This window comes from Nyctereutes procyonoides, unplaced genomic scaffold (assembly GCF_905146905.1).
Source record: "Nyctereutes procyonoides isolate TBG_1078 unplaced genomic scaffold, NYPRO_anot_genome, whole genome shotgun sequence".
In the NCBI taxonomy this organism is placed as follows: Eukaryota; Metazoa; Chordata; class Mammalia; order Carnivora; family Canidae; genus Nyctereutes; species Nyctereutes procyonoides.
This window is the reverse complement of record NW_026575028.1, coordinates 5946541-5973243: the sequence shown is the minus strand read 5'-3', so window position 1 is coordinate 5973243 and position 26703 is coordinate 5946541. Positions and strand designations below refer to the sequence as shown.

General features: G+C 37.5%; 1 protein-coding gene across 1 annotated transcript in view; it reads right to left on the bottom strand.

The window, feature by feature from the left end:
• Window positions 1-26387, bottom strand: part of GALNT8 (polypeptide N-acetylgalactosaminyltransferase 8) — a 49672-nt gene extending 23285 nt beyond the window's left edge. Inside the window, 3 exon segments of the mRNA XM_055315379.1 lie at window positions 2972-3138; window positions 18436-18733; window positions 26180-26387. Of these exon segments, the coding sequence (XP_055171354.1) occupies window positions 2972-3138; window positions 18436-18733; window positions 26180-26387 (673 nt within the window).
• Between the last annotated feature and the right edge of the window lie 316 nt (window positions 26388-26703).

Sequence of the window (26703 nt, the reverse complement as noted above, 5' to 3'; positions counted from 1 at the left end):
TCCTCAATTTAGATAGAAAGGCTGGATAATATATCAGGATCCTTCCAATACCAAAATTTTATGTGTTGTGGATTCTGAGTCATCCTCTCAGAAATAATGCCTATAGTACACCACAAGAACTAAAGACCCTTCAATGGATCTCCTAAAGTACACTTATGCTCCCTTCTCAGCCTTGCTCTCCCACTGGCCCCTTTTTCCCCAACCCTTTATTCCAGGATGCTTAGCTCAAGGTGCTTCTGACTTCTGCAGATTTGCTCATATTCTTTTTATCACTCTCGATCCCCCACACCCATCCACCCACATCCTGTCTCCCACTGTCTTCTTTGCTTTTCTAAATCCTACCAAACTTTCAAGTCCCAACCCAGGTCCTCCTCCAGGAAGCCTCCCTAGTTCATCGCAGCAATTTCTCTGGGCTTTCTTGTACTCATTGACAGCTCACTCAATTTGACACACCATTCTTCATACATTGAGATATCTTTCCATAGGTATGTCTTGCCTCATAAATTAATATTGGGAACATCTTGAAATCACTGACATTCTCTTCCCTTCATAGTGCCTGGATTTTGGTACAAACTCAATAAATCGTTGTTAGCTACAAAATTTGCCTAAAATTTGAGAGAAAATACAGAATCACACCTATATGACTGTAATTTCTGAAAAAGTTGGATTAGCTCTGTTGACATTTGAAACATTTGACCTGATGCAAATGAAGCTTCATATCTAGGGGAAAAAGGAAGGGGACACACCTTTAACACCATGTTATGGCATTTCAACAGTACTACAAATGATACTGAGGTAAACAAGGAATAATAGTACTAGCTATCATTTAGTGGGAGCAAATCATGTGTTGAGGGCTTTACATGCCTTATTTAATCCTCAAAATGGTCCTACAGGTAAATATTATTATTTCCCCCATATCACAGATGATGAAGTGGAGACATGGAATAGTAGAGTGACTTGCCCCCCCCCCATAGTCAAAGGAATGGTAAGTTTCTTTTGTGGCATATGTGGTAGACTTCCATTTATTTTCCTCAATTTAACACTAGATGGATCTTTGAGTTCTGTTCAGTGTAGGACCAATCTATGACTGATGTTTTCATGGTTAATGAAAGAGAAGCTCCTGTCCCAAGACATTAGTCAAAGAATGACTAACAGTCCCCTCTTCTGTGCCCACTCACACATTAACTCTATGGAAAACATAATGTGTTCCTGATGAAAGTGAAAGAGATATGTTATATGATAGGGGCATGGTTGGGAATGATCCAGAGTTTTGCTTGACTTCTCTTTATGTGTCTACCCTATATTTGTAATCTTGTATCTTTTGATTTCATTGTTCCACAGGTAGAAATCTTGAATTAATTTTTATCTACTCTTCATGGAATATGGAATTAAAGAAACATTGTTTTTTTCCACAGAAAATGATTCTTAAGGGGTCCTTCAGCTCAACCCTTACATTTGCCCCATGAAGAAGTTGAGTCTCAGACAGATGAGACGACTTGCCTCAGATCATCTCACAGAACCGAGGAGTAGAGCCAGGATGTCAGATGTCAAAAACAGAGGCCTTTCTAACCAAGCTCTTATTTCTTACCCAAAAACCAGATGTGAATATCCAGAAAGGAATGAAGTCAGTCATTTCTTTTCTTTGACTTTCAGTGGAATTCTACTTAAGAATTGTACCTTTCTATTTTTTGTGCATTTATTTTGAAATGACAAGAAATGAAGATATTTAAAGCATAAAAAGGAGTAATTTTGTTGTCTAGAAATCCATAAGGAAAATTTGGAGGTCATTTGTCTCTTCCTCTTGGGTCAAACTGCCCCTAATTTGAATCTGCAATAAGTACCTGTCTGATCCTTAAAGATTACCTAGAGAAGGAACAAATGCTGCCTCTCAGGAGCAGCCACTCTACAGTCCTTACTCTCACAAATTTCTTCCTTTTTGGTGGCCCAAGTCTCTGTGACTTTGTCCTAGTTTCTTCAAATTTTAAGAAAATAAGAGCTAACACTGGCTGAGAGGTTACTATGTGCTAAATACTATTCATAATCTATATATTATATCATTCGAACATAGCGCTAGAGGTAGGGCTCTAGACTGCAATTTTGTCACTTACCAGCTGTGGGATATTTAGCAAATTCCTTAACCAAACTATGCCTTAGGGGTTTTTTTTGCATCTGTAAAATAGCCAAAAGAGTGGTTCTTCCTCATAGGTTATTGTAATGATTAAAATAGTTAACATAATAAGGTGCATAGAACAATGTTAGCTGCCATGATTATCTCACATAACTTTTATTACAATTTATGAGATAGTTATTATTACCAACATTCATATATTGCAGATAAGGAAGCTGGAGCATGGAGAAGTTGAGATACCCATGGACATAGAGCTTTTAAGGGAGGAACTGGAACACTGAAATCTCAGAAAGTGAGGACTCAGGTCCACCATCTCTCACTTCTTCATGTGTTCACCCTGGATGAACTATATAGGGATGGAGAGGAATCATGCTGTGAGCAAGAGACATCACCACTGTGAAGAGTCTCAGATCCAAATCTCCATTTTCTGGGCTTAATTACCCAGGAAGATTGCTTTTCCTCATAGGGAACAGTTCTGAATCCCTTCTTGGTATCTATTTTGGACCCCACCTCACTCCCTCAGGTCCCCATCATGGTGCATGGAAAGGCTTTGGAGTGACTCAGTCCTAGGCCCTGACTCAGCTTCACCACTAACCAGCTATGCAATTTGGGCACAATGTGTGCTCTCTCTGTGTCTTAGTTTCTTCATATCTGCAATCAAGATGGATGATGATCCTCTTCCCTGACTTTGTGAAGATTAATGTGTCCAGCACATAGGCCTCAATAAATGATCCCTTTCTCTTCCCTATCTGGGGAGCCCAAAGTGTCCTAAACTCTGAGCTAAAACTCTTTTTCTAGCCTAGTACAGTCAATAAACTATTGTTCTTTGATCCAGTTGCTCACCATTTGAGCTAAAATCATCCACCAAGATGATCTCCTTTAACAATTGAGTGGGGGTGCGGTTGATGATACTAGTAATGGCCCATTGTATAATGGACAGAGCTTCATTCATGAATATGAGAATGACACTGAGGGATGGCAGTTGTGATGAATATGTCTTCTGAAGACACCTATAAGAAACCATTTTAAATAACCACATTACTTTTTAAAAATTGCTTAAACATTACTATCAAATCTACCCCTTCACTACATTTTTTAATATATCAATCAGCTCATCAATCCCAAAATTTATTAGGAAGAGAAATTCTCAAATGATTATCACAGTAGCAAGAAGATTTTATATTTGTTTATCCAAAATTTTCCTATTAGGAAGATAAAAATCCATGTCTTTCAAATTAATCTTCAGTAGGTTCCCCAAAAGGAATCCCTATTCCTACACCATTCCTAAACTCACTTCCTTGCCAGAGGCCTTCTGTCATTGCCACCACCTTTTCCTCATGTTGTCAAACTTTCAATCATTTCTGACACAAACCATTATAGAGATGTGGGGAACTGTTCAAAGAACTATGCTTGACACATTTTTATGTCATAGTTTACATATATTAAATGCTTAATATATAGTAGGTACTAGCTTACTCTACTTTTAACATCTTTATTGAGAGATATTTCACATATGATAAAATTCGCCTATTTAAAAGCATACAAGTATTGTTAATAAGATTCACAGTGTTGAGCAAACATTACCACTGTCAAATCTTAGAACGTTTTTATCACCTTAAAAAGAAACCCCATACCCATTAGCAGTCACTATCCATTTCTCCCCAATCCATTCCACCCCCACTCCCTTCAGCCAAAGGCAATCACTAACCCACTTTCTATCTCTATATAATTGTCTATTCTGGCTTTTCATATAAAGGGAAACATATAATACATGGTTTTTATGCCTAGTTTCTTTCACTTAGCACAATGTTTTCAAGGTTCATCCACATTGTAGCATGTATCAGACCTTCATTCCTTTTTATAATAATAATATTATAATATTATTCAAATAATATTCCATTGCATGGATACACCACATGTTTATCCATTCATCAGTTATTAGACACATAAAATGTTTTCCATTTTTTGGCTATTGTTAATGACATTATAAATATTCTTGAACAAGTTTTGTGTTGGCGTATATTTTCATTTCACTTACATATATACCTAAGAGTGCAATTGCTAAGTCATAGGACAACTCTGTTTAACAATTTGATGAACTGCTGTAGTGTTTTCCAAAGTGGCTGTACCATTTTACATTACCACCAGTAATGAATGAGGGTCTTAATCTCTCTACATCCTGGACAACACTTGTCATTATCTGTCATTTTGATGATCACCATCCCACTGAGTGTGAAGTATTATCTCCTTGTGATTTTGATTTCCATTTCTTTAGTAACTAATGATGTTTAGCATCTTTTCATGTGCTTGTTGTCCATGTGTATATCTTTTTTGGAGCAATGTCTAAGTCCTTTGTTTATTCTTAATTTGATTATTTGTCTTTTTAATTATTGAGTTATAATAGTTACTAATGTATTCTAGATTGAAGTACTTTATTTTTTATTTTATTTTTTTAATAATAAATGTATTTTTTATTGGTGTTCAATTTGCCCATATACAGAATAACACCCAGTGCTCATCCCGTCAAGTGCCCGCCACCCAGTCACCCCCACCCCCCGCCGTCCTCCCCTTCCACCACCCCTAATTCGTTTCCCAGAGTTAGGAGTCTTCCATGTTCTGTCTCCCTTTCTGATATTCCCCACTTATTTTTTCTCCTTTCCCCTTTATTCCCTTTCACTATTATTTATATTCCCCAAATGATTGAAGTACTTTATAAGTACTTATAAGATTTACAGTTTGCCAATATTTTCTCTCATGCTGTGAGCTGTTTTTTACTTTCTTGATGTTACTATTTGCAGCAAAAGTTTTTCAGTTTTGATAAAGTCCAACTTTTCAATCATCCATTACTTATACTTTTGGTGTCATATCTAAAAACTATTGACTAACCCACAATCTCTAAGATTTACTCTTGTGTTTCTCTTAGGAGCTTTAGTTTTATTTACATCTATGACCATTTGAGTTAATATTTATGTATGGTAGATATAAGGGCCTAGCTTCATCTGTTTGCATATAAATAACTAGTTGTCCAGTGCCATCTGTTGAAGAGATAATTCTTTCCCCCATTCAGTTGTCTTAGCACCTGTAAAGAAGAAAAACTCTCCTGTGTATCCCTTTCTCTCTACTCACAGCACTACTCATCATGAAAGCTTTGATGACAAGATACGTGGGTATATTTTCCCCATATCAAATAATTCTGTGACTTAGAATTATGTTATAATTTAACTGAATTTATAATTAACTGAATACTATATGTCTGAAGTTAATGTCAGACCATGCAAGTTAGGAATTCATGCCCACAGTACTACCCCTACACACACACACAAACACACACACACACACACACACACACATCACTTTGAGGCCAATCACAAGTTTAAGTTCTAATCCACCAGCTATAGATCAGAAGTTTCTAAGATCCTCCTACTCAGGTTAGATTAATTTGCTAGAACAGCTCACGGAACTCAGAAAAGTTTGCTTACTAGATTACCAGTTTATGACAAAGGATACTAAAAGGGACACCTGGATGGCTCAGTGGTTGAGCATCTGCTTTTGGCTCAGGATGTGATCCCAGGGTCCAGGATCAAGTCCTGCATCGAGCTCCTTCCAGGGAGCCTGCTTCTCCCTCTGCCTATGTCTCTGCCTCTGTGTGTGTGTGTGTGTGTGTGTGTGTGTGCCTCATGAATAAATACATAAAATCTTTAAAAACAAAAACAAAGCAAAGGATACTAAAAGATATGAATGTACTGCCATGTGAGAAGATACACAAGGCAAGGTTCTGAAGGGTCCAGAGCATGGGAACTTCTATCCCAATGGAATTTGGGGTGCAGCATACTTCTGGCATGCTCTATTACCTGGGCATAATTGATAAGATCATTGCCTGTTAGTGGTAAAAGCTATCCCCATCCCAACCCTATAATTATAGGGTTCATTATTCTACCAACCAGCTCATATCCTTAGAGGATTTCCAAGAGTCACCTCATTAATTCAGGGCTGAAAGAAGCTTATTAAGGATAACAAAAGACACTTTTATCTCTTTTCTTGGGAAATTACAAGGATTTTTAGGTACTCTATGTACCTTCACAGGGGTGAAGACCAAGTATATATTTCTTATTATAAATTACAATATCATGGCACACTTGTCAACAATCAATTGACAATAAATGTAAGAGTTTATTTATGGGTATCAATTCTATTCTACTGATCTGTATGTCTATCCTTAACCAGTTACACCTTATCTTGATTTAGCTTTGTAGTCAGTTTTGAAATAGAGGAAATGTGAGCCCCATAACTTTATTCTTCTTTTCAAGGAGTTTTGGCTACTTGGGATCATTTATCTTTTCATTTTAATTTGGGATCAACTTGTCAATTTCTACTCAAAACCCAGCTGATATTTTGATAGGGATTGTAGATCAACCTGGAGATTATTGTCATTTTAACAAAATTAAGTCTCCCAACCATAAATATGGGATGTTTTCCATTTATTAAAATATTTAATTTCTTTTTTTATTTTTTTTATTTATTTATGATAGTCACAGAGAGAGAGAGAGAGAGAGAGGCAGAGAAATAGGCAGAGGGAGAAGCAGGCTCCATGCACCAGGAGCCCGATGTGGGATTCGATCCCGGGTCTCCAGGATCGCTCCCTGGGCCAAAGGCAGGCGCCAAACCGTTGCGCCACCCAGGGATCCCTAAATATTTAATTTCTTAACTAATGTTTTGTAGTTTTACATTTACAAGCTTGCACTTCTTTACTTCTTTGTTAAATGTATTCCCATGTATTTTTTTATTCTAAGTGACACTGTTTTCTTAATTTCATTTTTTAATTGTTTATTACAAATCAGTAGAAACATTATTATATTTTGTGTATTTATCTTGTATCCTGCAACCTTGCCGTATTCATTTATTAATTCTAATAGTTTTTAAGGGGTTGTTATGATTTCCCACATGTAAGATCATGTCATCTGTGAATAGAAATAGTTTTACTTCTTCCATCCCAAGGTGGATGACTTTTATTTCTTTTTCTTGCCTGACTAAAATATTTAAAACAAGTGCTCATGTCAGACATGTTTGTTTTGTTTTATCATATAGAGAAAGCTCTCAGTTTTTCACCTTAGGAATGATATGGGCTTTTTATAGACATTCTTTGCTAGGGCATCTATTCCTTCTTTTTGAGTGTTTTTAATCATGAAAAGATTGGGTTCTGTCATGCTTTTTTCTGAGTCTTTTGAGATGACAGTGTGGCTTTTGTCCTTTATTCTATTAAAATGATGTATTACATTGATTGATTTTCAGAGTTCAAACCAACTTTCTATTGTTGGCTTAGATCCCACTTGACTGTGATGTGTAATCCTGTTTCTATTCTGTTAGATCCAGTTTGCTAGTATTTTGTTGAGGATTTTTATATCTATATTTGTTTTTTTAATTTTTATTTATTATTTATGATAGTCACAGAGAGAGAGAGAGAGAGAGAGAGAGAGGCAGAAACACAGGCAGAGGGAGAAGCAGGCTCCATGCACCGGGAGCCCGACGTGGGATTCGATCCCGGGTCTCCAGGATCGCGCCCTGGGCCAAAGGCAGGCGCTAAACCGCTGCGCCACCCAGGGATCCCTATATCTATATTTGTAAGGCATGCTGCTCTACAGTTTTCTTTTCTTGCAATGTATTCACCTCGCTTTGGTATCAGGTTAATACTGACTTAATATAGTAAGTTGTGGGGTATTCCCCCTCTCTTCTATTGTTAGGAAGAGTTTAAGAAGGGTTAGGCTAATTCTTGTTTAAACTTTGGTAGAATTCACCAGCAAGGCTGTCTGGACCTGAGTAGTATTTCAATTATTAATTCAATCTCTTGTTAGAGAGATACTCAGATTTTCTATTTCTCCTTGAGCCAGTTTTGGTAGTTTGTGTGCTTGTAAGAATTTGTTCATTTCTTCTAGATTGTCTAGTTTGTTGGGAAACAATTGTTTAGCACTCCTTAATAGTCTTATTTCTGTAAGGTTAATAGTAATGAACTCCTTCCAACCATGATTTTAATCTTTTCTATTTTTTTGTCAGTCTAGCTAAAGTTTTATTAATTTTGTTGATCTTTAAAAAAACAACTGTCTGTTGGCTTTCTCTATTTTTTACATTTTTGTTTAATGCATTTCCACTCTAGAAACATGAAATAATTATTTTTTTATGAATTCCTCCAATCATCTAGTTATTTTGTTGGAGAGAAGAAATGCTGCACTCAACATTCTGCCATTCTAGAAGACTCAGTCCATACTTATTTTGTAATGTAAAATAATTGCCAACACCAAAAAATCCTGTTTTGTCTCCCTGACAAACCAAACATTTGTCTCACTTCAACAAACTTCCCTGCTGATAGCACCTCCTCTCACCAGACCTGCTGATCAGAGTTGCTACAGTTACTTAGAGCGTATGCTTCCCTGTTTGTCAATACCCTCATATAATAGATCTATATAGGCATTTGATTTGCAGACCCTGAAAGTGCAAGAAAATTTTAGGCAAAGGCTGCAGTACAGATGAATGCACAGGGACACAGAAGAGCACACACTGAAGAACTTACTTCTCAGCAGTGGTGGCAAAAGATAAGGCTGGATAGACCAGCAGAACTAAACAACTGAGACTAACAAACCTAGGTAGGTTCTGAAGAATTTAAGCAATGGGCAGGTATGATAGGCATGAAGACCTCAGATAAGACATGTCCTGAAGAATGAAAGGGAGAACAAAAATCTTAATCTGATTTCCTAGTCACTTGTATGTGATGAGCAGGTAGGGGATTGGAGGGATAGCATTGTGATACTATATCACAATGCTTCTCAAGCTCTGGATGTATACAAATCACCTAAGGATCTTGTTAAAAGGCAGATTCTGGCTCAATAATTTTGGGTAGAATCTGAAATTTCACATTTCTAATAGGCTCTCGGATGATGCCAATACTCTAAGGAGTGTGGTACAATGAATGAAAGCAAAGTCTTCAACAGACATGTATTCAAATCACAGCTCTAGCACTTTCTAGCTGTATGATCTTGAAAAACTTACCTACCCTTTTTGTGCCTTCTTTACCTTATCTATGAAATAGCGGTAGTAGTAGTAGTAGTAGTAGTAGTAGTAGTAGTAGTAGTAGTAGTAATTACATCATGGTTGTATAAGAAAAAACTTACTGTTTTACACCTATATAGGAAAAAAATTGTCTCCTTTGTTATTCACATTATTACTACATGGAACACTTCAATTTTGACACCTCAGACCACCAAATGTGTGTTTTTTCAACACTAAGCAATTTTCTCTGACACCAGGTGGGTATCCTATAATTTAACTCAAGTCTGACAGTATCTACCTGGAGGCAGCATCAGATTTCACAGGCTATGGGCTGTCTCACAAGACTGCTCCCACCCCACTTTACATGCCAGTTGCAAGTAGTAGGCCCTCAGGTTACCCACGACTTCTCTCCTACTTGCCTACAAACTGGAGGTTCCCATTACCCCCTCCTCGGGTTTAATTAATTTACTAGAGTGGCTCACAGACCCCAGGGAAACACCAGTTTATGTTTATCAGTTTATTTAAGGATGTTATAATGGATACAGATGAAAAACTAGACAAAGAGAAACATAGGGCAAGGTCTGAGAGGGTTCTCACTGCAGGAGCTTCTGTGTCCATGGAATTGGGGTATGTCACCCTTCTCATGTAGATATGTTCACCAACCTGGATGCTCTCCAAATTCCATACTACTGGGATTTTATGGAGGCTTCTCCACTTAGGCATGACCAAATATTAATTCTACTTTCAATCCCTCTCCCTTCTCTGAGGCATGGGGATTGGGCTGAAAATTCTAAGCTGCTAATCATAGTAGATATTTCTGGTAACCAGCCCCCACCCAGGGGTCCACTCAGAGTCACTTCATTAGAACAATAGATACTCATAGTGTTCTCATTAGTTAGCAAATTGCAAGGATTTTAGCTCTGTCAGGAACAGGGGGCAGAAACAAATATATATTTTCTATTACCTCACAATAGTATTATTATAAGGGTAAAATGCAATAATGTGCATAAAATGCTCAGAACAAAATAAGTGCTCATTTAATGTTAGCTGCTATTATTACTACTTTGGTGATTATTGTTCTTGTTTTTTAATAGCTATTACTTGAACAGGGCCACCGTTCACTGAACTAGGAATAATGAGAGAGAAAAAAGAATTTGATACATTCCAGTTTGGCCAAGTTGAGTAGGAAACACATGTGAGTCACACCATGGAATTCCCCAGCAGGTCATTGTATATACAGTGCCAGGGTCACAGCTTAATGATCTGGATTGGAAACAAGTGAGTTTAGGAGTCACTACCCTGTAAGTGGTGGTTGAATTCATTAGAGTTGGATAAAATCACTCAAGTTACAAGCAGAAAGGAGCCTTAAAATAAAGCCTGAGGATCATCAATATTTAAAACAAAGGCAGGGGAGTACAGGAGGTGAACCTTAAATTTTTTTCATGCTTAGGGGCAGTTCCTAATGTCTAGTACAGACTGGTTATATAATAAATGTGTATTTAATCCATAGTAAGAGTTGATAATTAAGTTAAATTGAAACCTGATTAAAACTTTGTTCAGCTTCTCTTCCCTCTAATCCACATAATCCAACCAATTACCTTCAGATTTTCTTTTTTCCATTCAGTCTCCCATGTTTCCTTTTGAATATTGTCTTGGCTATATTCTAAATGTTTTCCCAATAATTCTCTTATCCATATCCCACATTCCCTTCCCTACCTTAAATCAAGAGAAGCAAGAAATATGGCTCATACAATTCCAAAAAGAATGATCTCTCCTTTGTCTTTGCTCCCCAGAACTTGACTTGGAATGGTTTGACCAGCTCTGTCCAACAGAATTTTCTGTTATGATGGAAATGCTCTAAACCTGTGCTTTCTGTTATGCTAGCCACTAGTCATGTGTGACTATTGAGAACTTATAATGTCACTATGTAACCAAAAAAAGAAAAAAAACCTAAATTTTTAATATTTAATTTTAAATAGCCACATATGACTAATGGCTACTATACTGGACAGTGCAGCAGAAGATCCTGAAAATATATTTATTAGTTGGATGACAGCTACAGGAAGTGATCCTTGGCAAATCCTTCCAATATAGAACCACAGTCCTCCTCCGTTTCCTCCTAACAACAGGAGGGCACAATGGAGAAAGACATGAGGTAGCTTTTAGGTGTTAGAGGTAAAAAGATAAACTTTATGTATAGCAAAACCTTATCTGAAACTACCATTATGTATAACAAATAAACTGATATGTACACATGGAAACAGACTATAAGCAACTGCAAAATATATTCTTACACTAGGATTCCCTAAGGCAAGTTATGCCAGCAGCAAGGCCAGCTTCCTGGATGTGCAACCTATGCAATCACATAGGTCCCCACACTTAGTGAGTTAGCTTGACTTACTATTTTCCTAACACTATCTGGAAATTCTTAATAGTTTTTGAACAAAAAGGCCCCATATTTTCATTTTACCCTGGGCCCTGCATATTTTGTAGCTGGTCCTGGCCACAGCATTTTGGTAAACTCCCTATTAGAGATTACCTATTGAAGCTATGCCTTTTCATGTGTTTAATCATTTGTTGGTATTTAACACCTACTTAAACTCAATAAAGTAATTGACTGATTCTCTATTTTCACACAATACTCTCCTGAGTAGCCTTTCTCTGGTCTCTGAAAGGTAAAGACAGTACATGACAACAGGAGGGCTGGCATCTTTCTGGTCTCAGATAGCTATCCAGAAAGGTGGGGAAACAGTGATTACAATTATTTTGGCATCTCACTTAGCAGGAAGCTGGACTGACTGGCATAGAAGGTCTTTTCTTATATTATTCTATAATTCTATGTAAAAATACGTCCAATTCACTAAATCATTTTTCTCAAAGAAAGTCAGTGGAGTAGTCTTCCTATAGTTTTAAACCCTATGATTTCCAGAATGCTTTAGCTCTGAAATCCATATGACTGAGCCAAAGGATTTTTTATGAACAGTAGAGAGAAAGAGTACTCATTTGGCTTATAAGTATCAGATATGATTCAGATGTTTTTCAAGTATATGTAGATTCTTGATTCATTAATATTTTATATCCACAGTAATACTTTCTGACAAGCAGTTTCATGAGCTAATCCTTATGGAATTAAATCTGGGTGCTCCACAGTTAATAAATACAAAACAGCTTCAGTTACCAACTGGTCCCAGCATATTATCTTCATACCTAAAGATCTAAATTATGCAATCAACCTAGGAGAAAATGTATTAGATCCTACTTGTGTCCTAACTCACAAGTAGCAAATACTGACACACATGGCACCATTCTCTCCTCTTATAATGGCAGGCATCACTAACAGATCGTTCATGCCTTTGATCATATGAACTCAAAAGTCTTCCCACCAAAATACTCCAGGCAGTCACTACCAATCAATTAGAGTTGACATGAAAGATGAAATTTTGTTACCATACTTGTATAAGCTAGCTAGGAAAAAGGCTTCTCTCTAAATGCTTTAGGAGTGATCTACATGTTGATATGAGTGAGTCTCAATGAAAAGGTGTTTCTCACACCTCCTTCTATGGCTATGCCAATTACCTTCTGATTCAGAGAACTAGGGGATGCTGAGGAAACATCTTAGAGTGATGTGATGAAAAGTACCAATTGATCAGTCAAATGATACATTAGGCCACTGCCATTACTACATGGATTATGGGTCAGATCCTCAATGATGATTCTTTTGCTTTGGTGGTTAAAAGTATAAATGGAATAAAAATTTGTGGAAAAAATTCCTGATCACAATCTCATGTTCATTTAATATTGGATGAATTCAGCTATAAGACCTTAACACATAGAGGCTACAATTTTGATATATTTCATAATACCTAAAATAAATATTCATACTCAAATACTTCTAGGCACATCTAAGAAGCTCAATGAACTTCAAATAGGATAAATGCAGAGATACACACTCAGACACATCATAGTCAAAATGCTGAAAGTCAAAGATAAAAAGAAAATCTTGAAAGAAGTCAAAGAAAAATAACTCATCCCATACAAAGAAACCCCAGTGATATTAACAGTTTCCATCTCATCAGAAACAATAGAGCCAGAAGTCAATGGGATGATGCATTCAAAGTGCAGAAAGAAAAAAAAATTAACCAAGCATTTTTTATATTTTTCAAATACAAAAGTCAAATAGAGGAGCACCTGAGTGGCTTATTGTTAAGCGTCTCCCTTCAACTCAGGTCATGAACCTCAATTTGGGGTTCCAGCTCAGAGGGAAGTCTGCTTCTCCCTCTCCCTTTCCCCTCGCTTGTGCTCTCTCTCTCTCTCTCTCTCTCTCTCTCTCTCTCATACACCGTCTCTCTCAAATAAATAAGTAAAATCTAAAGAAAGAAAGAAGAAAGGAAGAAAGAAAGAAAGAAAGAAAGAAAGAAGAAAGAAAGAAAGAAAGAAAGAAAGAAAGAAAGAAAGAAAGAAAGAGAAATTAAGACATTGGGAAATAGACAAGCACTAAGAGAATTCATTGGTAGCAAACCCATCTTGCAAGAAATACTAAGTTCCTGAGCCTGAAAACAAGCAATCCCAGACAGTAGTAACTCAGCACACACACACACACACACACACACACACACACACACACACACGTGCGCACGTGTGGACAAAGAGCATCAGAAAAGGTAATTGCGTAGTTATAAAAGACAGTATAAATTTCTATTTATTCTCTTAACTGATTTTAAAAGTAATTATATTTTTTAAAAATGTATCTAACTGTTGGGCCTATAAGATATAGTAACTTAATATAGTTGACAATAACAACACAAAAGAGGTGGATGAGAGCAAAGCTGCATTGAAGTAAGAGAATGACACCAGATGGTAAATTGAATCCACAGGAACAAGCGTAGAGAATCAGACATGGCAAATAAGAAGATAAATATAACAAACTTCATAAATTCATACTTCCTCTCCTTTTTCTCATTTTAATAGACATAAAATTATATAAAGTGATAATAACTGTATATTTTTGACTTTGTACCATACTTATATGTAATGTGTATAACAATAATAGCAAGAAAGGAGGAAGATGGAATAAAGCTATATATGACTAACTTTCCTATATCTCATTGGAATAAGTCTAAGTAGATTCTGATAAGTTAAGATGTACACAATATGCCCTAGAACAGTCATTAAGAAAATAACTATAAAATATACTGAAAACAATTAAAATGATAGTATTATTACATTGGAAAATATTCACTTAACACAAGAAACAAGCAGTAAAGGATTAAAGGAAAAAGATATGAGACATTAGAAAGCAAAGATAGATTGGCAGACATAAATCCAATTATATCAATAAAAATATTAAATTTAAATGAATTAAACCATCCAGTCAAAAGGTATGAATGTCAGATTGTATTTTTTAAATCCAACTATATCTTCAGGAAATACATTTTAGATAATAAAAAGACAAAAATAGATTGAAAGTAAAAGATATGGAATGCAAATAGCAACCATATGAAAGTTAGAGTGGTTATACCGATATCAGACAAAATAGATGTGAAAATAAAAATCTTAATAGTGATAAAGCAGAGATTTATAACAATAAGAAGATCAATTCATCAAGAAGATAAGACAATTGTAAAAATATACATATAGCAACAGAGTCCCAAAGCACATGAAATAAAAACTGACAGAATTGAAGGAAGTAATAAGCAATTGAACAATAATCCCTAGAGATGTCAATATCCCACTTTCAATAATAGATACAATGAGGCAGAAGATAAACAAGGAAGGATTAGGCAGAAAATTAAATGACACTACAAACCAACTAGGTCTGACAGACACTGAGAGAACATTCTACCCAATAACAGTCTAAGACTTTCAACTACACATACAACATTCTCCAGAAGAAACCATTTGCTAGCATACAAAATAAGCCTTATTATATTTTTAAAGATTAAATTAATACAAACTATAAATCTCTGATCACAATGGAGTTACATTAGAGATAAAAACAGAAAAAAAGGAAAATTCACAAATATGTGGAAATTAAACAATACATTCCTAAGTAGCTATTGGGCCAAAAAAATTATAAGAGAAATTAGAAAATACATTGAGATGACAGAAAAAACAAAGTACAATATACCAATACTTATGGTAAAACTAAAGAAGAGCTAGGAAAGAAATTCATAAGCTGTCAATAAGTATAGTTTTTAAAAAGGAAAGATCTCAAATCCAATAATCTAGCTTTCCACTTTAAGAAAATAGAAAGCACAAACTAAATCCCAAGCAAGGAGAAGGAAGGAAAAAATAAAGTTGAGAGTAGAAATACATCAAATAGAGAATAGATGTAACTGTAAATAGTTGGTGAAAATTTCATTCTCTGAATACATCAACAAAATTTACAAATGTTTAGCTCATCTGACCAAGAAAATGATAAACAATATTCAAATTACTAAAATCAAGAATTAAAGTATGACATCCCTATTAACTTTCCAGAAATACAAAAAGATTGTGAGGGAATACTATAAACAATCTTCCCACAAATTAAAAAATTTAGAGGAGATGGACAAATTCCCAAAAATACAAAAATAATCAAAAGTGACTCAAGAATAAATAGAAATCTATTGTGGATAGTGCTGCTATAAATATTGGTATGCATGGGGCCTTTTGGATCATTATTTTGTAACTTTTGGATAAATACCTAATACTGCAATTGCTAGGTCATAGGATAATTCTATTTTTAACTTATATTCTCAAACCCAAAACTTTGTGCGTTTTGTTTTGCTTTGTTTTATTTTTTTATTTTTTTGCTTTCAACAGTCTTCCATATTTTTTTTTTTTTGTATTGGAGTTCAATTTGCCAACATATAGTATAACACTCAGTGCTCATCCCGTCAAGTCCCCCCCCTCAGTGTTTTGGGATTTTTTTTATGATTTTATTTATTTATTCATGACACACACAGAGAGAGAGAGAGAGAGAGAGAGAGAGGTAGAGACACAGGCAGAAGGAGAAGCAGGCTCCACACAGGGAGTCCGATGTGGGACTCAATCCTGGGACTCCTGGGTCACGCCCTAGGCTGAAGGCAGGCACTGAACTGCTGAGCCACCCAGGGATCCCCAAACCCAAAACAATGTTGAAAGAAATTGAAGAAAACCAAACTAAATGCAAATACTTTCTATGTTCATGGATTGAAAGACTTAACTGCTAATATGACTGATCTACAGATTCAATCCAGTCCCTTTCAAAATCCTGCTAGTTTGTTTGCAGAAATTGACTGGTTAATCCTAAAATTCATATGGAAATTCAAAGTCTCAGAATAGCTAAAACAATCTTGAACAAGAAGAAAATCAGAAGACTCATACTTCTTGATTTAAAAACTTACTACAAAAGCTACAGTTGTCAAGCCAGTAAATTATCAGCATAAGGAATAGAGCTATAAATCAATGAAATAGGATTGATATCTAGAAATAAATTCTTACATTTATGACCAATTGATTTTGACAAGGGTGCCAAGATAATCTAATGTGGAAAAAACAGTCTCTTCAACAAAGGGTGCTAGGACAGTTGGATAGTCACATGCAAAAAAAAAATGGGATCCTATATCACACCATGTCCAAAAATTATTTTTAAATGAATCAAAGACCTAAATATAAGATTAACACTATAAAACTCTGAGGGATAAAAGGCATAAATTTCCATGACTTTGCATAAGGCATTAGTCTCTTAGACATGACAACCAATGCACAACCAAAGAAAAAATTAGATAAATTGGACATAATCAAATTAATAACCTTTGTGTAACTAAGAAAACCATGAAGAAAGTGAAAAGACAATTCACAAGGGAGAAAACATTTACAAATCACATGTCTGATTGGAATTTGTATCTAGAGTATATAAAGAGCCCTTGTAGCTCAGTAAGAAAAAGATAAACTAATTTTTAAAAGGAGAAAGTGTCTGAATAGACATTTCTTCAAAGAAGATGTACAAATAGTAATTATGCACATGAAAAAATGTTCAGCATCATTAAACATCAAGAAAATTCAAATGAAGACCACAATGATATACTGCCTCACATCACTAGAAGGTCTATGATCAAAAGACAAATAATAACAGATGTTGGTGAGGATGTAGAAAAAACAGGATTCTCATCTACTGCTTGAGAGAATGTACAATGATGCAGTCACTTTGGAAAAGAGTCTGGCAGTTCTTTAGATGTTAAATATAGAGTTATCACATAACCCAGAAATTATACTTCTAGAGTTAAACCAAGAAAACTGAAGACATATGTCCACACAAAAACTTATGCATGAATGTTCATAGCAGTATTATTCTTAATAGTCAAAAAGTAGAAATAATCCAAATGTCCACTAACTGGTGAATAGATAAACAAAATGTGTACTTGTACAAAGGAATATTATTTAGTAATAGGAGTGAAGTATTGATACATACTATAACATGAATGTAACTCGAAAACATTATTCCAAGTGAAAAAAGCCAGTCATGAAAGACTCATACATAAATATTATTCCATTTATATGAAATGTAGAGAATAGGTAAAAATCCATAAAGACAGAAAGTAGATTTGGTTGCCTAGGGATGAGCAATTACGGGTAAAGTGGGAGGGGTTGTTAATGGGTAGAGGATTTTTTTCAAAGTGATGAAAATGTTTTAAAATTGATTATGGTGATGGTGTACCACTCTGTAAATATACTAAAAACTATTACATTGCACACTTTAAGGAATTGTGTATGAATTATATTTCAACAAAACTGTTATTTTTAAAACTTCTGAAGGATGGTGGGAAAAGCAAAGAAAGAATAAGCAATGGGAAGAAGAAACTGATGGAGAAAGAGAGAAAAGTCTCTTTAAATTAGAGTCAATAACAAAGAGGAATTCACACACAGAATTTGAGGAAAACACCAGGGGAGGAAGTAGAGCTATTAATACGTTCAATGTGACTTGCGCAAGTCTTTCCTCATCTGTACAATTATGAGTTAGACTCATCATCAGAATCCTCAAGGATCTGTTTCCCCAAGATCTCAGCCCATCTCCAAGGGGCTGTAAACATTTGGACCAGTCAGTTGTCCTCTCTATAATGCCATTACAAAGAAGATTAAAAACAAGAACTCTGCTCAGCCTGCCAGAACTTTCGAATACTCCAAACTTCTTCCCCATTGATTTTCCACTCCTCAACCCTCTTTCAACCCTTGACTTTCACTTCTTCCAAAGCTCATCCTCCCATTAAACCTAAGTCCCTTGGCAACCCAAACATGGTCCATCCTACCTGGAATCTCGCGTGTCTGGGATGGTGCGATTGAGTGGTAACTGGTTACTGAGGTAAACATTGTAGCCAAACTCCTGGAAAAGATCCTCGGCCTTTTTCTGCTGGGCCTCTGAAAGATCCTTACCCCACTGCCTGAAAAGCTGTGAATCTGGAAACAGTATCTCTTTGGGTTTGTGCTCCTTGGTCTCACTTGCTTTGACTTTCAGTGTCTTTTGAACAGGATGTTCTTCATATTTCACCCTCTCCACTGTGTTGTCCACATTTTCTTCTTGCTTCATAGCCAATTTCATACTTTCTTCTGCAAATGAAAGGCAGGTAAGAGAATATTTCAGGTAATCCTGGGCATTGTCTTCCATACAAATTTTCTTTTTTTTTCATAATAAATTTATTTTTTATTGGTGTTCAATTTACCAACATACAGAATAACACCCAGTGCTCATCCCATCAAGTGCCCCCCTCAGTGCCTGTCACCCATTCACCACCACCCCCCGCCCTCTTCCCCTTCACCATCCCTAGTTCATACAAATTTTCTTAAAATGTTTTACTCTCCAAATTCTGAAATATGCAATCTCTTGTCCCAGGGGATGAAGTATATCAAGGGGATTTGTCAGAGCTATGCAAGGCTGTCCTGGCCAGGTGTGCACTAGAAAACACCTATCCTAAACCTTTAACAGAGTTTATCTATCCTGAGTCCTACACCTTTAAGTCTTCTCTAGGAGCCGTGTTCTGAGAAACAGATTGATGATGAGCTAACATTTTTCAGAATAAGCCCAAGAAACACTTACATCGGAATTGTCTGCAATGATCATTTTAAAATGCAGAAGGGGAGATGGATGGGTGACAGGCATTAAGAAGGGCACATGATGAGATGAGCACTGGGTATTATACTGTATATTGGCAAATTGAATTTAAATTTAAAAAAATCTTAATGTAGGCATTCAGACTTAACTCCAAATCAACTAAATCAGAATCATAGAGCCAGGTAGAGATAGGGAAAAGAGAAATTACAGAATCTGCATATTTAACAAAATCAAGGAATAATTCTTTTGTACAATGAAATTTGTGAAACATCATACTACAATATCAGTGGCTAACAAATTGAGATCTATTCCAATCTCTACCATTATCCACCATTCCCTTCACTTATATATTAGATCTGCCAAGAATTTTTAAACTGGAAATGTCCTTATCCCACATTTTCCAACCTGCTTAATCATAAGAATGTCTTCAAAAGTTAGTTAAAAATACAAAATCCCAGATCTCCCCCAGAGATTCTGATTCAGTAGGTCTGGGGTGGAGCCTGGGAATATGAATTTTTAACAATTGCTCCAGATAAATCTAATGGTGATGTTAATTTAAGAGACACCGTTAAAAAAAAGAAGACAGAAGAAGAAGAAGAAGAAGAAGAAGAAGAAGAAGAAGAAGAAGAACAACAACAACAACAACAACAACAACAACAACAACAGTGACAGACACAGGCAGAGGACACTTTTATACAGATGAGGGCTTCTAGGGTCCATAACATCAGAGTACTTTTCTATTCATTATTTATGTCACCTTTACAACAATCCTGTAAGATTTCTGTTTGGGGAGTCACAGTCTGTACCTCAAGCTCAATTCTATGGACTCCACAGAGAAAGAAAAAAAAGTAGACTATTTAATGTAAGTGCTTCTACCTGCCAGTCCACTCAAAGACCCAATGCCCCTAAATTAATGATGAAGATATAATTAACCCATCTAATTTGGATACTTTTCAGAGTGCTATTAATAGCTATGCAACAAGTATCACCAGGAGAACAGGTGTAAAGCAGGACCTTTCTAGGCAAATCAAGATTTACCATCACCCCACCCAAAGGAAGCAGGAGAATCTTGTATCTCACAAAGAGCCAGCTGGCTCTGCTACCACCCTTTTTCTCTCAATGAATACTCTCTGCATCATGGAATTACAAATGGGATCCAACAAGCTCATCCCGCCTGTCTCCCAAATATTACCCTGCTCATCATCCTCTATCCCCTCTTGTCTTTGGTGATCCCGTCTATCCCCAAGGCTTTGTCTTTTACCTCAAGGCCGCTATCATCCCTGACACACAATCTGTAGTGCTAGAGTCAGACTCCCTGAATTGGAAAGTCACCTCTGCCACCAAGCAATTGCATGGCCTAAGGAGAGCATCTTAACCTCTCTGTTTCTGCAACTGTAGAATGGAGATAATCACAGCTGCACTTACTGCATAGATTTTGATAATTAAATGAGTTTGTGCACATAAAGCAGTTAAAACTTTACCTGTCACTTAATACTCAGTCAATGTTGGTCATCATCATCATCATCACTTTCATCTCAAATATCTATTGGAGATGTCTATCATTTTCATTTTACTGTTTCCCAAGTTCCCTAGGTTCCTTAACAACTGAACTCATCACCTTTCCCCCAAATCTCCTGAGACTACTTCTCTATTTCTACAAATATTACCAACCATTGTGCTCCCACCTACCCAATTCCCAAAACTCAGGTCTCCTTTGACTATTTCCTCATCTCCATTCAGTTGCCTGTGTGTGTAGAGTAAGCCTCCTCACGGTAAGATTCATCCTTTTCTTTTCATTCCACTCCTGTCCAATTCCCTATTGGCTCATCTAGACTATCAATTCACCAAAGACTTATTGAGTATCTCTTCTGTCTAGTTAAGGAGAGTGGCAAACAAGACAGGCTGATCCTACCCAACAATTTACCACATAGATGTTAAAAGTCCAGGCTCCTGAGCCAGGCAGCCCTACCCCTTCCTACCTGTGTGATCTTGGCCAGGGGATTTCTCTTCTTGGTGTATTAGATTTATCAAGTACCTTACAGGATTTCTCTGATAACTAAGTGGATTGATACATATCAAGTGCTAAGGACAGAGCCTGGCACACAATAAAATTTGGCTATCATTCTATTTTCTCTACTTCCTTTTCTAGGGGAGGAGTGGGGAGAAGTGAGAAAGGGGATTCGGAAAAATGAGAAACTTTTTAAATTGTTATCATAAGAAATGGAAGTAAGACCTGATTTGTGAGACACAGAGGCGCCATGGTGCCAGAGAGGGCCAGCTGGGGCAAGTGACCATGAATTTTTAGTGGCTCAGTTATGAGAAATCTTTTAGCAGTACCAAGCATTTGGGCAAAGGTACAGAGAAAGTGGACAATTGATTTTGCAGAGTGTTAGGGGTTCTTAGGAGGGCACAATGGAACAAGTGTGCAATGGAGTTGTAAATAGTGCAAAGAGCAGAGTTGGGGAAATGGTACTAGAGAGAAAATGGTTATGGAGAAAAATTGGATGGATGTGCTGCAATCATGAGGTTTCAATCAGGAATGGACAGTATGCGTTTGTCATTTCTGAGGTGAACAATTCTGAGAGAAGACAAAGTCCAGAATGCAATACAGAAATGTGAGGATGTAGGTAAAAAACTTCACAGGTGGGAAGGGCAAGGTATTGAACGATGACACTGTATCTCCCAGGGGGGATAGCAGGTTTAGAGGCAGAAACAAAGACTGAATCAGAAGCCATTACAAAGTCTGTAATGAGTGAGAAAACTTGTCAGGGAGGTCAACCAGAGAAATGTTAATAGAGGAAAGAGGGCAGCCAGGTTTTCATAATGAGGGCTACTGTAGCAGACTTCTGACTCTCCTGAATCAGACCAAACCTAGAGCTGATTAATATTTCCCAAGCCCTACATGGATTATGACACTCCTCAGCACTAAACCCCAAAATGATAATCAAGGCACTCCACCATAAGGACCTACTTAGTTTCCACCAGTCCCCCACTAAACCCACACTAAATTCATACCAGACCGATACAATCACCTTCTAGTGAAGAATCCTAGAATCCTAGATTCTAGCCCATCTAGTACTTTCCTGCAAGTTAGAAGATAGTTTGTGTATGATTTCAGTCCAGAGGCATCTGCTTGATGAGGGGATAGTCCTATTGTGTGAATTTCCTCTGAGTGAGTGCAACCCCATGCCACAGCACATGGCTTGGTGAGCAGAACAGGGGCTGAATTTCAGCTAAATATACAGCCCCGAAAAGGAAGCAGGAAAGTCCCTGCAATTTAGAGGATGACGTCTTTAGAAGGTGGCATAAAACTGGACCAAAGGGGGCAACCCCGGGTGGCTCAGCGGTTTAGCTCTGCCTTCAGTCCAGGGCGTGATTCTGGAGACCCGGGATCTGAGTACCGCATCCGGCACTCTGCATGGAGCCTACTTCTCCCTCTGCCTGCGTCTCTGCCTCTCTCTCTCTCTCTCTCTCTCTCTCTCTCTCTCTCTCTCTCATAAATAAATTAAAAAAAAAAAAAAACTGGACCAAAGGGAAGGAGAAATAACCAGGAAAGAGCTTAAGGCAAAAAGGGGATGGGCAAAGCGAACTTGGTTGATCTCTTATAAATGCTCATGTGGGTACTAAGTGTATATGCTTTAGTGGAAAATAAAAATGAGAGCAGAATTTTTATACTTTTCCAAATTGAATAGTATTTTTATTCAAACTCTTTTGTACTAAGTATATGAGCGTCATAGGGTGGTCTTGGGTTCTCTGTACCTTTGAATTCCCCTAGGTTACTCTTGGGGAATATCTGATTTTTCTCTTTCATCGATGTTGTCAATGGGAAATTGTTTGGACCTACCTGGATGTAAGTGCAGAGTCCAGCAGGATGAATACATTGTCACTAGACCATCCTCATGACTTATACTGAAAATTTCCAGAACACAAATGGGGCACGCCCAGTGTTATCTCTGTGGCGGGACTTTAAAGTACCTTTAGGGAGGCTCCTGAAAATTGGTTTAGAGTCATCAACCCCTCCCAAAATTATCATTATGTGTTTGCTTTAGTTCTTGATAGTATTCATAATTTTTGTAGGCATCTTTATTGACTTATGATTTTTGTCAATCTTCTTGGAGGCAATGAGCAACCAGGATTATTGGTAATTGAACAGGCTATCAATTTCAGGAAGTGTTTTAGGAAAGAAGAGCATTCGTGATCTGGAAACAGGGTCCAGAAGACATTCTGAAATTAATTTCAGGTGGTAGGAAGTCCCTAACACCATATCATTTTAGAATAAATAAAGGGAGAAGCACCAAGAATAACAAGAAAAGAAGGAACTGGGCAGCCTGGGTGGCTCAGTGGTTTAAGGGCCTGCCTTCCACCCAGGGTGTGATCTTGGAGTCCCAGGATTGAGTCCCACATCAGACTCCCTGCATGGAGCCTGCTCCTCCCTCTGCCTGTGTCTCTGCCTCTCTCTCTCTCTCTCTCTCTCTCTCTCTCTCCGTCTATCATGAATAAATAAATGAAATCTTAAAAAAAAGAAAGAAAAGAAAAGAAGAAAGAAAAGGAGAGGAAAGGAAAGTAGGAAAGGAAAGGAAAGGAAAGGAAAGGAAAGGAAAGGAAAGGAAAGGAAAGGAAAGAAGAAGGAACCTGTCATTGCAAAGAAGGAAGGAGAAGTACACTTGATGGCTCTGGGTGGTTCCCAAGGCACACTGTGTCCCAGCTGAAGGAAAGAGTAGCCAGGTTCCTTTGCTATTATAAGGCCAGAGGAGGCTGAGCCAGTAGAATGAGCCCTAGGGTTGAGTGAGAGAGTTCTGACGTGGTCTGGTTGCTCTGCCCCAGAGTAACAGTGACTGGTTAGGTACACAGGCATTCTCTCATGAAGCTGCTTTAAGCATATTTGCATAATTAATGTTAATCCACTGGGGTGCGCTCAAAGTCAGGGCTTCTGGGTCTGACAATCTTCTCTGTGTTTCATCTGCTTTCTTGCCTTGTACCCCTCTTCCTTTCATCCTTGTCTGCCTGTCTTCTGTTTTCTCCTTCCCACAGTCATTCGTTTATTGATTCATCCATTACTCTCCACATGCCAGGTACAGGGAATAGAGTAGTAAGACACTCTATAAAACACTCACTAAACCAGCCCTCCATAAATTTGAAACTTGCCTTCCATAAATTTGTACCACAATAAAATATGATGAATCTAATGAGGGAGGATGTAGATGGTGCTATTGTGTTTCTTCTCTCTCCCCTCATCATGTTTTCCGTTTTTCCTCCAGTCTCCATATAAATTCTTCCTTTTGCTTCTCCTGTCTGTTCTTCCATCTATCTCTTGGCCTCACTCTGAACCCTGGCAATGCACAGTTCTCATTATAAAAGGCATTTTATCCCTGACTCCAACCTCCTCATGTGCACACACGCTCATATCTGTGAAGTCACTTTCCTGCTCACATATTCAATACTCTCCTTCAGGGGCACAAACATTAAATCCCTGTCACTTGGGACCAGAGGAAATACAACTGCTTCCCCTCACTGGGGTCAGATTCTGAGACACATAAAATTCAGAAGGATTAGAGTTTCATGGTGAGCCAGAATAAAAAATAAACCCCTGAAAAAAAATTTAAACCCCAGAATTCATGGGAAGAGGTTAAAATTTGGTAAACCTTGAGGGAATCCTGTTAAATTGAATAAGTCAGACAGAAAAAGACAAATATTATATGATCTCATATATATGTGGAATCTAAAAAAAAAAAGACATGGTGGGGAATGAGCTCGTAGGTACAGAGAACAGATTGGTGATTGTGTGGTTGTAAGGGGCAAGGTATGGGGGTGGGTGAAATGGGGGAAGGGTGTCAAAAGGTACAGACTTTCAGTTATAGGAGTGCCATGTTGCTCAATAGATTAAGCATCTGCCTTCAGCTCAGGTCATGATACCAGGGTCCTGGGATCTGGGATAGAGTCCCAGATTGGACTCCCTGCTTGGCAGGAAGCCTGCTTCTCCTTTTTGGCTCCCCTGCTTGTGCTTTTTCTCTCACTCTTTCTCTTTCTCTCTCTCTCTCTGTTAAATATATAAATAAAATCTTTTAAAACATCAAATTAAAAATTTAGAAAAACAAATTTACGGTTATTAAATAAGTTATGGGATGCAGTGTACAGCATTGTGACTATAGTTTGTAACTATGTGATGATGCAAATTGACTAGATTTACTATGGTGATCATTTCACAATATATATGGATATTGAACCATTGTGTTGTATACCTGAAACTAATATAATGTTAGATGTCAGTTACACCTCAACTTAAAAACAGACGTAAAAATGTGATACACATCAGTTTACTGCATTTCTGCATATATTTTATAACCGTGTGAGATCCGGCAGGTAACCTCTCATCTCCATTTACAGATCCAGAGTCTGCAGCTGATAGAGGTAAGCACTTGCTTATCATGGCCATATTAGGATTCAATCTTAGGTCCTCTAACAAGTCCCCATTAATTCCTGATGGGAGCTCACAGCAACATGGATGAGAGGCCTTTGTCCCAGAAATTGTAACCTCTGTTTAACATCTCCTGCCACACAAAGGCCTAAGGACAGGCTGTACCTAGTTATTCTTGAGCCTCTCAGGGATTTTTATACTGGGGCTCAATCTCCCTGCCCACATGCATGTACCTGTGATCATGTGTATGTACAAATGTATACATACATACACCACTCACAAAGACACATCCTGCTCCCCCTCCATTCAACTACTTGCTCTGATTCCCACTAATTCTCACTTACCTCCCATTTGGAGGGATAGAATTCAATGTCAGGTGCTTAATTGAGCAATTGAGAAATAAGAATGTGATCTCTCACTTATTATTTCTTCCATGCCCCTTTTTTCTAAGTGCCCTAAACACACACACACACACACACACACACACACACACACACACACACCCTCAAACTTAATGTTATAAACTTACTCAGATTCTGCAAGTCCACCTCCAAGTGAGAGAGTCTCTCGATCACTGTCCTGTTCCATTCAGACAGAGGCAAATGAAGCTGCTTTTGGAGATCTCCCCAAATCAACTTTTGTAAAGTCCTCTTGGTATAAAATGCCAGGAAGACATTGGTGGCTATAACCAGAGCCAGCGCAATGCAGGGGATTTTGAGAACATTTCTCCTGGGCATTATACTCTGCCTGATACTGCCACATCCCAGGGGCCTGAATGTATCACTGCCCAGGTAAGCTAAGGATCACAATCAGCTGAGCTTTATCTCTGCCGACTGCTGCCTGTTAAGCCAGATATTCTTTGACTAGAAAAGCTGTCACAAGCTGCTTGGCTTCTCCCTGAGCAATGTCAGGTGTGTGGAGTGTGCCAGAGTAGCCACCCAATGACTGGGAGGGCACCTGGGCACACCTTGCACTGTCTTAGAAGTCAGGTTGATTCTTGCTCTTGGAGCTACCTCAGGCTGTGGCGAGGAAGGCTTTTCTCTCTTTGTTTTA